The sequence below is a fragment of the Bos taurus genome, chromosome 10 (assembly GCF_002263795.3).
Source record: "Bos taurus isolate L1 Dominette 01449 registration number 42190680 breed Hereford chromosome 10, ARS-UCD2.0, whole genome shotgun sequence".
In the NCBI taxonomy this organism is placed as follows: domain Eukaryota; kingdom Metazoa; phylum Chordata; class Mammalia; order Artiodactyla; family Bovidae; genus Bos; species Bos taurus.
In genome coordinates, this window is record NC_037337.1 from 71,742,738 (window position 1) to 71,759,847 (window position 17,110).

The 17,110-nt window shown below is 41.2% G+C and overlaps 1 protein-coding gene across 2 annotated transcripts; it reads right to left on the minus strand.

Annotated features, from left to right (window-relative positions):
* Nucleotides 1–1,936: 1,936 nt before the first annotated feature.
* Nucleotides 1,937–17,110, minus strand: L3HYPDH (trans-L-3-hydroxyproline dehydratase). Of its 2 annotated transcripts, XM_059890325.1 has the most exons (6): nt 16,505–17,110; nt 12,599–12,768; nt 9,970–10,092; nt 9,748–9,885; nt 5,568–5,631; nt 1,937–2,934 (listed from the first exon to the last, which is right to left on the minus strand). In XM_059890325.1, the coding sequence occupies exons 1-6, from the start codon at nt 17,010–17,012 to the stop codon at nt 2,843–2,845; spliced, it is 1,095 nt and encodes a 364-aa protein (XP_059746308.1). In that variant the 5' UTR covers nt 17,013–17,110; the 3' UTR covers nt 1,937–2,842.

The window sequence follows — 17,110 nt, forward strand, 5'->3', positions numbered from 1 at the left end:
GGAGATCTTAAACATGAGGGAGCAGTAAGACTTAAACCAGGTATTCTCAAACTTGACCAGGCAAGAGTCACCTAGAGCAGGGGTCTCCAACCCCCAGGCCACAGACCGGTAGGGGTCCCTGGCCTGTTCGAACCAGACTGCACAGCAGGAGGTGAGCAGGGGGTGAAACCTAAACCATTGCCTCACCCAGCTCTGTTTGTGAGAAAATTGTCTTCCAGGAAACCGGTCCCTGGTGCCAAAAAGGTTGGGGACTGCTGACTTGGAAGGCTTGTTAAAACACAAGTGACTGGGTCCAACTTCAGGGGTTCAGATTCAGTAGGTATGGGGTCCTGTCTGAAAATGTGCATTTCTAACAAGTTACTGGGTGTATGATATTGCTGGTCCAAGGACCAGGCTTTGAGAACCACTGATGTAGTAAGCTTATTAAAATGCAGTCATTGGCTGACTCCCAGGGTTACTGAGGATGGGCCCATGAATCTAAGTCCTCAATGTGATTCTGATACAGGTGCTCTGGAGAGCTAGGATACGGATCCTGGAGAAGGGATGTCACCTTGCTTTCAAGGGCCTGGCCCTCAGGACCGTTACTGTCTCACGTGTCAGGGAAGAGGGGAGAGTCGCTGCTTCCTTGCCCTGCTTTCAGTCTTTGTCAGTTCTCTGGAAGGTGATATGTTTTGAGTTTAAGGTGCTGGAGTCGCCACAGATGCACTCCAGGTATCTGGCAGCAAGATTTCGGGAACAGCAAGAGTGTGCCTGCTCAGGGAAGCTTGCATCTCAAGTTTCTGGGCATGGCATCTTACGGGGGGCAGTGTTAATAAACCCTCAAGTTCTCTAAAGCAGTGGTCTGCAAAGTGTGGACCCTGGACCAGCAGCACTGGCATGACCTGGGAACTTGTTAGAAATGCAGATTCTCAGGCCCTACCGCAAATATACTGAATCTGAGACTCTGCAGATGGAGCCCAGCTACCAGCCCTGCAAGTGATTCTGATGCAAGTTTGAGAAACACTGATCTAAAGAATGATTAGTATACTTTCAGGTCTCAGTATCAACAATATTAGTGTTTTGGGTGCTCATTTGGGTGGGGAAAGATATCCTACTGAAAATTTACAGTATAAAATAAAGTTCGTTTAAGGTGGTAAAAGGGCTTCCCTGGTGGCTCCGATGTTAAAGAATCTGCCTGCAATGCGGGAGACTTGGGTTCAATCCCTGAGTTGGAAAGATCCTCTGGAGGAGGACATGGCAACGCACTCCAGTATTCTTGCCTGGAGAATCCCCACGGACAGAGAAGCCTGGCAGGCTATAGTCCATGGGGTCGCAAAGAATCGGACACAAATGAGCAACTAACACAGCACAGCAGGGTGGTAAAATAAGACTCGCTTTCTTGGTCTCGGCATTATTGACATTTTGAGCCAGATAATTCTTTCTTGGGGAGGCGACCCTATGCATTGTAGGATGTTGAACAGTATCCCTAGTTGCTACCATGGGATGGCAGCAGTGACAGCTATACATGTCTTCAGACTGCAAAATGTTGGGGAAGAGGGTGAGAGGGGGGCCAGCCTCAGCTGAAAACCACTGAACTAAGACAAAAATATATAATAGATTACTTTTGTTTTCTTTTGAAAACCTTCTCTGTACTAAGTTTTCAGAAACAAGGATCCCAGACCAAAGAACCTTACAGATTTAGGCAAACACAAATATATTACAATGTCATAGATGTTTAAACATATAATGACTATAGGAAGAGTCTAGCAACTGGGAGACCAGTTAAGAAAAGGCACTGTAATAGCCCAGGAGAGAAATGACAAGTCTGAACTAAGCATTTACAGTGAAGGAGGGGAAGAGATTTTAAGGATTCATGTCTGGATTGGGGGTCTTTGGATATAAGCAATACAATGAGGTTTCTGTCTCATTTAAGCAAAAACAGAATTGGCCAGAAGGATGCGGGGAGTTCAAAAGGATAGTCTTTAATAGCTAACTCCAAGAGCACGAGAAGTCAGGGCAACTCTACAGGTAGAGGAACTGAGAACGATCTCTTTAGGGATCTACAGGAATAAGTCTGCTTCAACCATTTTTCAGACCTTTTGTCATTTCTCGCAAGATCCCAGGTCTTGGTGGGGAGACTCTGACTGGAGTACCCTTTCCTGGCCGCCTCAGCAAGGCTACATGCTGGGGAGGGATAATTTCCCAAAGGAAAAGGAGAGTGTTGTTGATAAAAGAAGGGGAAAGGAATGGTGCTGACCAAATCCATAGAAATCCACCTCAGAGCATCAGCAGATGGGTCGAAAGAGCACAAACAAGAAGCCGAGGATAGAACCCAAGTTCCTGGCTCCTATTCCCTGGAGCTCTGCACCAAGGGTATAGAGGTTCCTGCTCCAAAATGTACCACACTTGCCTGCCGGAAGCAAGCACCAGCATCCACCATGGATTAAGTAAACCCTTGTTGTTGTTCAGTCGCTCAGTCATGTCTGACTCTTTGCGACCCCATGGACTACAGGACACCAGGCTTCCCTGTCCTTCACCATCTCCTGGCGTTTGCTCAAACTCATATCCATTAAGTCAGTGGTCCATCCAACCATCTCATCCTCTGTCATCCCTTTCTCCTTCTGCCTTCAATCTTCTCTAGTATCAGGGTCTTTACCAATGAGTTGGCTCTTTGCATCACGTGGCCAAAGTACTGGAGCTTCAGCTTCAGCATCAGTCCTTCCAATGAATATTCAGGACAATTTCCTTTAGGATAGACTGGTTTGATCTCCTTGTTGTCCAAGGGACTCTCAAGAGTCTTCTCCAACATCACAGTTCAAAAGTATCAATTCTTTGGTGCTCAGCCTTTTTTATTGTACAGCTCTCACATCTGTACAAGATTACTGGAAAAACCATAGCTTTGACTACACGGACCTTTGTAGGCAAAGTAATGAATCTGCTTTTTAACATATAAACCTGTGGGTGACCATTAAATCTAGGTTAGATCAAGCACAGCTTCCAATGAGTAATCAAGTCAAAACCAGACTGTAATAGTTGAGTAGCAAATGGAAGATAAAAAATATATTAATAAGAGAGTAAGGAATCTAGAAGCTTGACTACAAAAGGAAGGGAAAAGGGTGACAGATAGCAGGCTGAAGAGAGAAGGTGGACATGGGGTGTTTGTTTCATTTTGTTATGATGATACTTGGTAATAGCTTAGAGGAAGGAACCAGTGACAGGAAAGAGGTTGCTTGAAAAAGCTTAGTGATGAGGCAGGCTCCTTAGCAAGGATGGGAAGGGAGAGAAGTGAATAGTATTTAGAAGGCAGAATCAATAAGGCTTCATGACTGATTAGACATGTGGAAGCAAGAGGAATAGCTGTTGATTTCCCTAGTGGTTTTGACTCTGTGGAAGGCATGGTGAAATACAGAAGGAATGAATATTATTGCAAGGGTTTGGCTCTGGTTCGGATTAGAATTTAAGAATATTTAGGCAGTATTAATTTTTCAATGTTTAGTTAACAATATTTTTGTTTAAAGTACTATATTGTAAAACAAGTTCTAGCTGTCCTGTCTCACAAGTGGAGGAAGTGCAGCAGGAAAATACTGGACCTGGAGTCAGCAGAGCTAGAATGACAGCCCCGAATGTGACCTTGTTGTTGTTGTTTAGTTCCTAAGTCACGCCTGACTCTTTGCCACCCAGGCAAGAGTACTGGAGTGGGTTGCCATTTCACTCTCCAGGGGATCTTCCTGACCCAGGGATCGAACCCATGTCTCCTGCATTGGAAGGCGGGTTCTTTACCAGGGAGCCACCAGGGAAGCCCCAGATGTGACGTTAATAGAGTAATTTAACACATCTGACTTCCATTTCTCTCATATTCATAAATGTGGCATACCAGGGACGGGCAGAGGGAGTGCTAGCCAGGGTACAGTTGATCAGAAGGTGCACTGTCTGTAGAGAATTTTGAAACAATGTTTCAAACATTTAGACTACTAAATGTCAGTCTGCATTTTTAAAAAATTAATGTGACTTGTGAAATTTAGAGAGAAAATAGTGGTTCTGTTTCTATTTTTCAAAAGTGTAACGGGCGAGGGAGGGGACCTATGTATGCCTTTGGCTGATTCATATTGATGTTTGGCAGAAACCAACACAATTCTGTAAAGCAATTATCCTTCAATTAAAAAATAAATACTTTCAAAAAAAGAAAAAATGTTTCTCTGGCCAAAAAAAAAAGAAAATCTCTTTAATCTGTAGAAAATTTCTTGGTCATATTTAGTGTTTTTTTTTGGAGGTAAATGAATTCTTTACTACAAATTTTAAGAGATAATGAGTGGAAAACATTAGTTTTTGTGCATTTAATAAGGAAATCAAGAACATTAACTTTATAGTCTTCATTTTGGACAGGTGATTCAATCACAGACCTAATAACGGGATGTGTACAGACTTGCTGGATGACAGAGCCAGTTGAAATGAATTAAATACTTCACGGTATGCTAAGAAAAAGAACTACTACTACTTACCTCAAAAAAAGTTTACTGAATATTAAAAGAATCACATGTTGATTAATTTTTATTATTTCATTTTATAATGACTGATAATAATCAAATGTTATTTTTTTTAACAGACTCACAGACAATTAACTAGCAAGAATGCCAACAGTTAACATTTCTTTCATGTTTTAAATTACCTACCATGTAGTTGGTAGAGTATGAGATTTGCCCCATTATAGAGATTCACTGATTGACTCTGACTGTATACCTATACTTAAAAAATTGCAATAAACAACCATTTTTATAAGAACCTTAATGATATATCAGAAGCCTGATTCTTGGTCTTCTCTCAAGTTCATGGGGATAGGAGCTGGTCTTTGCAGCTTAGAGGACATCCCAGCAGCAGCTACAACAACTTTCACCCAAAGAAGCTGACCACCCACCTCTTTCCCAGTTTATGACTGCTAAGTGTTGAGGACTTTATAATAATATATCTCCCATGCATTGTGCTTAGAGAGAGGGCAGGTACTGTGTGCTCAGTCATGTCTGACTCTTTGCAACCCCACAGTCTGAAGCCCACCAGGCCTCCCTGTCCGTGGAATTTTCCCGGCAAGCATACTGGAGTGGATTGCCATTTCCTTCTCCAGAGAGGGGGCATGATTTTACATAAAAACTGGAAGACTAAAATAATGAACTTGTAAGACCCATTGTTGTGAGGGCTACAATTCAAGCTTAGAGCATTTAAAAAAAAATATCACAGTGACTACCACAGAGTAATAAGAACTAAGTAAGTAAAAACTGAGGTTTTAATTTTACCTGATGTGTTAATAATTAGAAAAGTATTCTGAATTTTGGATACTTTATATTCTGTAAGTGATAGTTATATCAATATACATGTACAAACTGAGGAATAATGACTTTATATTTAGCCACAGTATTTTAGAATCTCAGTTGGTTTATGTGTACAATTTGGATTTATAGTTTTCTGCATAACACAGAGAAAAATAAGTAATGATAACAATTTCTAGGAAAAGAAAGCCCTTATGAGCCATAGAAGTTATTTGAGAAGAAATCCATCCCTCAGTGGGTCATCATCTTCTACTATAAAACTTGCGGTACCTGTGTAATGCGCTTGTCCGGATACTTCCACTATGACAGCTTTAAAATCACCACATTTTGCTTCCTGAAAAAAGATGATGAAAGGAGAATATCAAGGTATTGCCTGCATAGTTTACCTAGCCTAAAAGTTGTATTCTCAAATTTTATCATTTTAAAGAGAATCCAAGAGTTAAGTGAGCCTCCCCGGTGGCTCAGTGGTAAAGAATCTCCTGCAGTACAGGAGACACAGGAGATGTGGGTTTGATCCCTGGGTCAGGAAGATCCCTTGGAGGAGGGCATGGCAACCCACTCCAGTATTCTTGCCTGGAGAATCCCAAGAACAGAGGAGCCTGGTGGGCTATGGTTCATAGTGTCGAAAAGAGTTGGATGCAACTGAGTACGGCGATCATATGGGCAATTGGGAGGCTTTTAAGGTAAGTGACTGTATTCATGTTTTTAGATTAAGTTTAGCTGTAAAGTGGGGAACTAATTGGGGAAGAGACAGAAACTAGAAACCCAGCAACCTGTTAAGAGGCAACTTTAATTCATCAATTAAATCTAGAGACAGGAGGGCAGTTTTTAGTGAGAATGCAGAACAAAATATAGAGACACTTTTGAGGCAGAATTGATAGACCTGGGGGCTGATGTACACAGGTGGTGAGAATAGAGATGAGTTAAATATGACCACAGTGTCTAGCCTGGAAGTGCAGTTGTGCCACCATTAACCAAGATGGGGAATGAGACAGGAAAGAACGTATTTAGGAAGGAAGAACATTTTAATGAGTTGAGGTATCTCTGGGACAGTCATCTTGAAATAAGTTTAGTGGACAGTGTTAGACTTGGGAGAGAGGCACAGATAAGCATGGTAGGGATGAAGATTTGGGTGGTTGAGAATAGAGTTCATTCTCATATGGGTGAAACTGCCCATCTGCATCAAATGTTTTGCCTAAGAGCAAGAAAATACGGTGTTTAACAGTATAGGGTCTGCTCAGAGAGACCCATCTTCATAGCCTGGCTCTGCTGTCTGTTTGACCTCTGACAAAGTATCTAAACTCTAAATTTTCATAGGATTCTTGTGAGAATTACATGAGATGGTATATATGAAGTGCTGAGCTTAGAAATTAACATGTAGTGAAGCACCCAATAAATGTTGACAATTACTATTTTATCTTAAATCTCAGACTTGAAGACAATGTATTTCAAATTTCTGCATATAACATGGTATTCTGCGGGGAGCTGCCCATGAGAACAGGGTCCTTTATCTGAAGGACACAGCTCTGGGAGCTGCCTCAGTCCTTGAGGGTTTGCTTGCAAACATAGCTCTTTGTCCCGCCACTCCAGAGATTAGGCGATTATTTATTGCAGACACCTGGGGTTCTGGACAAACTTCTCACGCACAGGGAAATGTTATCTGGTGTAAGAAATAATAACAGAGTGCCATTCCCATGCTCTCAAGATTTCTTGTGACTTTTTGTAAGATGTATAGGTCAACCAAGAAAAATGTTAACTGTCTTGTTTTTCTCTTGCTCTCCTGTATAAATATAAGATGCTGAATAAAGTCGTGGTCAGACCGCTTCCCTTTGTGGAGTCGTGTCTGATCCTCTCAACCCCATCTTTGCTGTAGTATTCTTTTGCTGTAGTATTCTTTCTCAGCCGCGTCGTGCACGTTCTCGGGACCTGATCGACTTTGCCGGCTGGCTCCGGCAGTATTCCATCAAGATTACTGTAATGTGTAGAAACCCCTAACTTAAACAAAATTCAGTGTTCAGAAAAACAAAACTTTAAAACCGCTATATTAGATTTAAAATCTTTATTAGGATAAATTATTTGGTATATTAAAGGACTCTTCGTGAGTATATTAATTTACCAGATGCAATTTAATCATACTATAGTAGATTTCACTTACTACTATGAGTAATTCATTAATTAGCTCTGCTAGCACATTTAAAATTTGATTACATTATATTAATAAGGGGTACCCAGTTGGCACTAGTGGTAAAAACTCAGTTGCCAATGCAGGAGACTTAAGAGACCTGGGTTGGATCTCTGGGTTGGGAAGATCCCCTGGAGAAGGAAATGGCAACCCACTCCAGTATTCTTGCCTGGAGAATCCTATGGACAGAGGACTCTGGTGGGCTAAAGTCCATGGGGTCTCAAAGGGTTGGACATGACTGAAGATACTTAGCACTATGTTAATAAGAACTCTACTTTCCAAAACTTTTCAGCACTTTCACATCTTACTATATAAAATGGAATATTCCTATAGAATAAAAACAAAAAAAATCCAAAACCTAGTTTAATCGTTCTCAAACATTTCGGTCTCAGGATCCCTTAATATCCTAAGATTTGAGGATATCACCAGCCATTACCTTAATAGAAAAACCAGACCAAGACACTAAAAAAGTAGAAAATTCAGGTAAATATCTTTGATGAATATAGTGGCCAAAATCCTCAACAAACCAATCCAACAATACAAAAAAAAGATCATATACCATGATGATGCTGGATTTATACCAGGGTCACAAGGATGGTTCAACATACACAAATCAATCAATGTGATACACTACATTAACAAAAGGAAAGACAAAAACCACATAATCATCTCAATAGATGCAGAAAAAGCATCCCAGAATATTAAACATCCATTCATAATTAAAAATGTTCATCAAAGTGGGTATACTGAGAACATATCTCAACATAATAAGGACCATTTATGACAAACCGTGCAGCCAATGTAATACTCAATGGTGAAAAGCTGAAAGCCTTCCTGGTAAATTCAGAAACAAGACAAGGTTGCCCGTTTATGCCACTTCTGTTTAACCTAGTATCAGAAATCCCAGCCATAGCAATCAGATATGAAAAAAAAATATCCAAATTGGGAAGGAAGAGGTAAGCTGTCACTATTTGCAGATGAAATGATACTCTATATAGAGAACCCTAAAGTCTCCACCCTAAAACTATTGGCGCTAATAAAGTTCTAAGTTGCAGGATATAAGATTAATATACAGAAATCTGTCACATTTCTATACACTAATAATGAAATATCAGAAAAAGTAAAAAAAAAATCTCATTTAAAACTGGGTCAAAAAATACCTAGGAATAAACTTAACCAAGGAGGTGAAAGATCTACATACTGAAAGCTATAACACATGGATTAAAGAAACTGAAGATGATGTAAAGAAACAAAAAAATATTCCATGCTCTTGCACTGGAAAACATAATATTATTAAAATGGCCATACCACCCAAAGCAATGTACAGATTTAATGCAATCTCTATCAAAATACTAGGCCACTTTTTACAGAACCAGAACAAACAATCCTAAAATGAATATGGACCTCAAAGAGTTTTTTAGGTTATATCAATTAATATTTTCTATACTGGGATTTCTTTGGAAGGAATGATGCTAAAGCTGAAACTCCAGTCCTTTGGCCACCTCATGCGAAGAGTTGACTCATTGGAAAAGACTGATGCTGGGAGGGATTGGGGGCAAGAGGAGAAGGGGACGACAGAGGATGAGATGGCTGGATGGCATCACTGACTCGATGGACATGAGTCTGAGTGAACTCCAGGAGTTGGTAATGGACAGGGAGGCCTGGCGTGCTGCGATTCATGGGGTCGCAAACAGTCGGACACGACTGAGCGATTGATCTGATCTCTGATTTTGGAAATTAAACATATTTGTTCATTAATTCATTTATAAATAATAAATCTGTTGCATGTTGTAATAAACAAATTTTTGTGAAAATAGCTACATCTGCCAACAAAAAAAAAATGTAATGGGAAACATGGCATTTTTTACATTTTAACAAACCTCTTTAATGTCTGGCTTAACTAAAGGCAGCTAGATTCTCATTTTTGCTTCTGCATTCAATCAGTTAAGATATCACATACCATGTAGCTCCTGGAAAATTCCACTGTACATTTGTGAAACGATGAAAGTGAAGAGCAAGCAACATCTCAGTATTATTATGAATATAGCTTTGACCTTGTGGACCCATGGATAGGACCCCAAGGTCCTTTCCATACTTTGAAAACCAATATCCTAGGTGAACAGAAGTTTTTCCAGTCCTGTGTCCTTTGTCAGTCCTTTTTCAGTCCTCTTCTAAGAGCTTAATGAAAAAACTTACCTAACATCCAACTCAGGTCTCGAGAATCAAAAGTAAGATATTTAGAGACAAGAAGCTACAGGTACCACTCACCCTCACAGCCTTCCCTGTGAATACTGAGCCAGTTGCACTACTCTTAAAGGCTCTGGTCTGGTTCAGTTCTAGAAGCCCTTTGTGATACTGAAGGGCAATTCGGGCTGTCACTCCTGAGCCGGTAGGACTTCTGTCAACCTGTTTCAGAATAAATGAAGATAGTGTTCACAGAGTTCTAGTTCCATATTACCTGGCTGTGTCTAAAAATCCCAGCTTTAATACCTGTTCATCTGCAAACACACAGATATTGGTGGTTGGTTCCTCATTGTAAGTGTCTTTTCCATCTGTTAATATAGTTCCATATAGAAAAGCAAGGTCTTCGCTGTCAGGATGACTAATTTTAAACTGTAAATAAAATAATTAACAACCACATGTAAAATAAATATTTTCATTCAAATCTATCTTTTAAATAACAGATATGGGGTACTCTTAGATATAATTTTTCCATCTTTATCATTTTAAAAAATATTTTTTGGGTCACAACACTAAATATTGATATTAGAAATTACACATTTTTCTAGATGAATAAAGATACTTTCGTTGGAAGTTATGATTCTTACACTTTGAGCCCTTTCTAAGGAGGTCATCCTGCACATATCCTCTACTAAAGGAACAGCCGTATTTTATACACTTAACCCCCAAACATATGCACTCTTTGAAGCACTGACCTCAGCATTGACCCCAGGACAGTCAATTCACAGGCCAGCCATGGCTGCTCAAACAGGAAGAGAAAGGCAATCCTTATCTCACCCTAAGGAACTTGAAGAGGATAATGCAGAAAAGTCAAGCAATGAGTATCTAGAGCTGAAATTAGTATCACTGATAAACACAAGAACTGTAAGAGGCCATGAGCAAGCAAAAAGTATAAGGCTGCAGAAGCTATTAGGTTAAGAGAAGCAACTGGATGGGGCAAAAAGGCTATTATAAAGGACTGAAGTCAGTATCATTAAAAAGCAGCAGGTACACACAGAAGCAGGCAATGGCAGGGCAGCTAAGTCACATGAGCAGTAAAGCTTGGTCTGGCTCAAATGTGCAATGCTTCCTATTCTTCTTGGGAGGTCTGGTTGTTTAACTTCTGGATTTCTGTAACGTCTGTTAGCCTGGCCAAGATGACTATAATCTTACTTCTACTGTATCCCGATGGTTAGTACATTCCCCTACCACTTACCTATCATTTAAAGCAGTTGAAGAGATTGGAGTCCTAAAATCCAAGGAGTCCATCTATAACCCAGTTAAAGAAGCCTGCATATTGGACCTTTGTTCTCCATCCCCTTAAAGCACCCATGCAGTTACATCACACTGCACACAGGGATGCTGCCCCCACTAGACTGAGCTCCTTGAAGGTGGTGGGGTTTGTTCTTCCTCTGGTCTCCAGCATCTAACATAGTATCTGACATACAATAAGTCCTTGGTAAATGTTTGTTAAAAGGATAAGGACAAATTTATACTACATCTACTTTAGTCCCCTTCCCTCCCAAATGGCCTTTGCCTAAATCTGCATAAGTAGGATGCTGCTGCTGCTGCTGCAACCCCATAGACGGCAGCCCACCAGGCTCCCAAGTGGTCAGCAATTCACAAAGTAGACCTACTGCCTGCTTCATCACTGACAGAACTTCTCATATTTTCCTCAGAACCCTTCCTCCCTCAAAGTCCACCCCTTACCACCTTAGTGAGATGTTCTAGCTTTAATGAGACGTTTAAACTTCCTCCTTTTATTAAGAAAACAATGCCTTTTCCTCTTGATTTTATTAAAAAATAAGGTCAAATTATTTTGTGTCAAATTGTTAACTCAAACTATTAGCTGTCTGCTTACTGGAACAGAAAACAGATATAAGTCCAGAGTTTCAGAAGTTTTCATGATAAAATAATTCTACATATTTATATTGGAAGTCCTGGAAAAATGATAATTTAGAACAGGGTTATAGTATATATTTTCATTTTGCCATTTAGGTCATAAAGTTATAGGTTATTATGTTAAATTAAAGCCTCAGATATGTTAAATAGGCCTTAATTATTAGAAGTATTCTAGATTCTATCTTTCCTAAGTTATTGTTCACTTAGAACGATAATTAAATTTTCATATGCTAAAACATTCAAGTATGTATATGAGTTTTATATACAGGTCCCAATTAGGTAAAATGTCAGACTTGTGCTAGAAGTGAAAGAATATTCTAGAATTACTTATTATCTAAACTGATTTTATAACAACAGTTTTCCCAAATCAAACTGGAGTTACTTGAGTTATTACTTGGAGTTATTACTTTGCAACAATATAGAAAAAAATTCACTAACTAGGAATTAATATTCTCTGTAAAATAAGAGAAATTCTGATCAGATTTAATGAAATCCATTTTGTAAGCTATATTTGACATTCATTATTTTCAAGTGGTGCAGAATGACCACGTATATCAAAAGCATTTCAAAGTGTAATATTATCTATTTTCTATTTGTTTAAATAACCACAAATTATATTATAAGTTATTCTTAAAGTGAACAGTTGTCATTTGTTGAACATTTACTATGGCGAAGGCACTATTCTAAGTCCTTTACACGTACTGACTTACTCTTACAACTCCCTATGAAGCACCAATTTCATAATTTCCATTTACAGATGGGAAAACCGAGGCACACAGAGGCAATGTGACTTGTTCAAGGTTACACAAGTTACAAACGGCAAATCCACAACACCCAGGTAGTCCTGCTCTAGAGTTTAAGATTACAACCAGCACCCTATTCTTAGTACGACTGGTAATCTAAATGTAGAGATATTTAATTTCTGTAGACATGTCATTTATATCTCCTCCATGTCACAGAGGAGGCTATCAGCTATGACGGCAGCATCAGTACTGACCTGAGCCTTCACTGCCTCTGTCACTGCACTTGCTGCAGCCACGAGGTCCCCCATCTTTGCAGAACAAACATCGAGTCCTAACTTTTCAGCACTGACAAAGGCATAAAATGCACCACCATAGGCAATGTCCACCACCACCTTCCCACGACCAGGAACATCCACCAGGAAATCTAAAAGAGATGTGTTTGAAAATAAGTTTGTTTTTAGTATTTCAGCAATAAAATTCACATCATTTTAAATTCATGTGTATTTATGGGTGGTGGGCTAAAGAGTACTTTTTCCTATCTTAGGAATGCAGCAAAAATCAATTTTGAAAATGAATGTGCATCAAGTAAATAATAACAGACCTTTAGCTAAGTACATCTTTCTATTTTTAACTTCAATGAGGTTCGCGTAAAGTTTTAGAACATCTGAATGCCATGTTTTTCCTAAATCATACTTACATATTTTGTTAACCATTCTGAGGATCTTTTCTAGAAAACATCATTGAAGCAGAGAGAGAGAGGAAACTCTGGGATATGAATGTGTGAAAACTATGAAGGAAAATGTAGGTCCCTCTCATACTATTGGGAATGGTTTAAAACAGTGAGGATTTGGGATCCTATTCACAAACTGGTTTTCTTCAGCTACAACATCAAAACAAAATGGGAAAAACAAAACAAAACAAAACATTTTTCTATCCAAGTTTCAGATACTCATTTATCTAGAAATTTTCATCTCAAGGAAGTAACCTGCAGGCAAATATCCAGAATAAAGCCATTATAGAATCAGTGGCCTTTACAGTATCATTTTGCATCAGAGTTTTTATTTGGGTATTTTAAGTCCCTGACATACCCCAAATTTCACCTAAACTGCAGTTGTTTGAAATCCTGAATTTGTATTTCCAAAGGAATGGGGCTGGTGATATTTGGGGACATTAAAACTGTTGACCTTTCTTTGCATTTTTTTCTCTTTCTCCTCCCTAAGTCAAATAGGCTTAATGATCACTTTCTCTGGGGGAGGCATATAGCAGGGGAGAAGGCAGGTCTCTCTGTTTCTGGTTCACGGAAACCTAAGTTATCAGGGGAAGATTTGTTGGCACAGGAATGTCCCAAAGGGAGAACAGTCCTCCTGGGCAGTAGAGAAATTTCCTCTAGGCCAAGAAAAGAGACTGAAGGTTCTGACTGCAGACCTGTGTGGTCTGTCCCACAGCACAGTGAGGAGGCAGAGATAGCCACAGGAAGAGGGAGAGGAGACAGGGGCAGGGGCCACTGGATGGGGTAGATGATGTTTCCCTGGTTAACTATGCAAGTGGTTAAGGCCCTTGTCTCCAAGATGGAACTTTTAAGAAACCTTTGCTCACACATATGTCAGAAAAGGGCCCTTGGAAGGATAAGGCAAAGTCAACCAGAAGGGTAAAGGGGTCTCAATTTAGAAATTAAGTTGTGAAAAGTAAAATAGTTCTTATACTCCTTGCTTTGCACAGTGAGTCATACAAAGACACCAGGGAGCTATCAGTTTCAGAGCAGAATCACAGAATCCTTTTAACACATAATGTGTCAGAGCATATTTATAATCAAGAGTAAAACATGCCAGTGGAACTTAACAGCAAAAGAGAAAAATGCTTTATCTTGATGTTGATGCAACGTGCAAAGCAGGTTTAATGAGGAGACTGAGGAAATAGATGGAAATGAGGGACTGCCAGAATGGGGAAAGCTACGTGTGGCTTTGGAGTCCTCATGTGAAAAATGGAATTGTTTCCTTCCGAAGACGATTGTTTTGAGAATTTCATGTGATAATGCATGGGGAATACCTGGCAGATTAGGAATGCAATAAATATCAATATGAAAGCCCAAAGTTTAACTTCCAGCAGGAATAGGGCTCTTACGAGGACCAATGAACATATTCTGCTCTGAGTTTCATTTATTTACTCAACAAACATTCACTGACTGCATACTGTTCTAGTACTTAAATACAGTGATGAAAATTAGTTTTCACTTTAGCTGGGTGGCATAGCAATGAACTCAGCAGCTCTGAGGTGGGGACTATTGTTATCCTCTCTTTAAAGATGACACTGAGGCATGGAATCCCTTCCACAGGTTACAGAGATGGGAAGGGGCAGAGCAATGATCTTGAACACTATCAGTCTGCCTTTTAAGCAACTTTCAAAGTAGAGAATTTAAGGATTTCATTTTCTTAATGACTCAAAGTGACCATAAATGCCCACTGATTATCTTATGGTCACACAAGGATGCTTTCAGGAACTACTGTGCTTGTCGTATTGGCTGCTCCCACCCTAACCAACCCCAAACTATGATGTACACAGCTGGTGATCCTGCTGCCAGCTGTCATTTCCCACAAAATCTAGAGTGCTTCTAATCCGCTGCTGGGATGGCCTGGCGGTTTGGGGGCGGGGGACGGAGTCAGGTAACCAAGCCAGTTAACAGTTGAGGTTTTTAAAGATGCAACCCTAACATAAATTCTCATCTCCCTTATGTGCCCTCCCAATCCAATGTGACACCATTTCTTCTGGGCAAACAGTATCAGTTTTCCCAGTGGCATTCTTTTACCAACTTGTGTGTTTCAGCTGCCTGAGGCTGTTCTAAGACTCTCAAACACCTGGGCTATTACTGCATGGTTCATAACATTCATAAACAGGTAAATTGGGAACCCCAATCCACCCGGAGGCTCAAGATTAAATTAACAGAATGATTTACATGGCTTGAAGTCTTTGAGGGAAAGGAGTGATAACCCTATACCTGTATTGACTAAATTAGCACCCAGCTCAGTTCTAGTCAGACTACTAAAGCCTCCTCTGATAGAATTCAGCCTTCACTGATAGGATTTTTAAGGATCTCCCTCTTTGTAAGGATTATAATTACCTTGTTTAGCATCACATACAGGCTCTGTACTAGAGAACCCACCAAAACCTTTTCAAGGTTCTGCACTCCTAGAGAACTAGCAACCTGATATATTCCGCAGTCTTTATGTCTCTGCTGCTGCTGCTGCTAAGTCATTTTTTAAACTTCTAGGTACCTTGCATTCACGTATACAAAATCCTCAAAAAAACTCAATTGAGATAAAAATGAAGACACAGTAGGAATGGAAAGCGAATGAGGCTGCATAGCTTTAAAGAGGAGTCAGGATTTGGACCCATACACTTTTTCCTGTTATTAAAAAGTAAGAGCAGCAACAGCTGTATATTCTTGAAAAGATTTAATTCTTCCCCCAAGAAGTGGGGAAGACACTTTTTACAGATGAGCTCCAGCAACCTGTGTTTACTAACTTGTCAGGGGTCGATAACGTGCTCAGCAAGCATATTCTGAGCCATCCTGGAGCCCCGTACGTGGTTGCTCTTTACACTTTTCTTGACCCTAGTGGACCCTGCTTTATCCAACTGCAAAATCTTCTGGAATGCCTGAGAGAGGGGAACGAAGCGTTGAGTAAGGGAAACTCGTAATTCTGTACTCCTCGAGGCTCTCCCCAAATAACAGATGGACACGTCTGCGAGATAGACAATATGAGTATTGTTGCTGAATGGCTAAGTCGTGCCCCACTCTTTGCGACTCCATGGACTGCAACCTGCCAGGCTTCTCTGTCCATGGGATTTCCCAGACAAGAATACCGGCGTGAGCTGCCATTACCTTCTCCAGGGGATCTTCCCAACCTAGCTTCCTGTCTTCGGCACTGGCAGGTGGATTCTCTACTGCTGAGCCACTAGAGAAGCCCCAATCGAATTGCATGCACCACACAAATTCACAAGGCTAAGATGCTGACATACATTTGCAGGGATTTAGAATTACCTTCTGTTTGATTGTAAAAGCTTGTGGGGTGGGTTAGTTGCGCTCGTGGGCTCCAGCCCACAGAGACAGTTAGTGTAATTAGTTGGGTCCCCGGCTGCAGGGCCGGAAGGGTCCTGCCGGTTACCTGTGGCCAGCACGAAGGCCGGGACACTGTGGAAGCGCACCGGACCGCGACTGCGGCAGCCCTCGCACTCCACGAAGGCGGCCACCAGCCCGCACGGGCAATGGATGTTGACCAGGGCCTCTTGGGCGTCGGACGGGGGCGCCGGCACCAGCCCGAAGTCGAGCGCAAAGCGGCCCAGCGCCAGCACAGCGTGGCCGCACATAGAACTGTAGCCCTCGTTGTTCAGGAACAGGACGCCCAGGTGCGCGTCGGGTAGCTCGCTCGGCACCAGCACAGCTCCGTACATGTCCCGGTGCCCCCGGGGTTCGAACATGAGCCGTCGCCGCACATGGTCAAGGTGCTGGCGCATGTAGCGCCGCTTGGCCAGCAGCGTGGGGCCGACCACCTCCGGACACCCCGCCAGCACAATGCGCAGGGGCTCGCCGCCTGTGTGCATGTCCACCACCGACAGCGCCGGCGTCCCCGGGTCATGTGGAGGCATCCAGGGCACAGTCAGCGGGCCCGCCATAGTCTGCCTCCGGGAGACAACTCTACCGCCACGCAGACACGCGCTTCACGCTGCGAACCCACTCGCTCCCTCCGCGATAGAGAGGCAGGCCGTCTCCC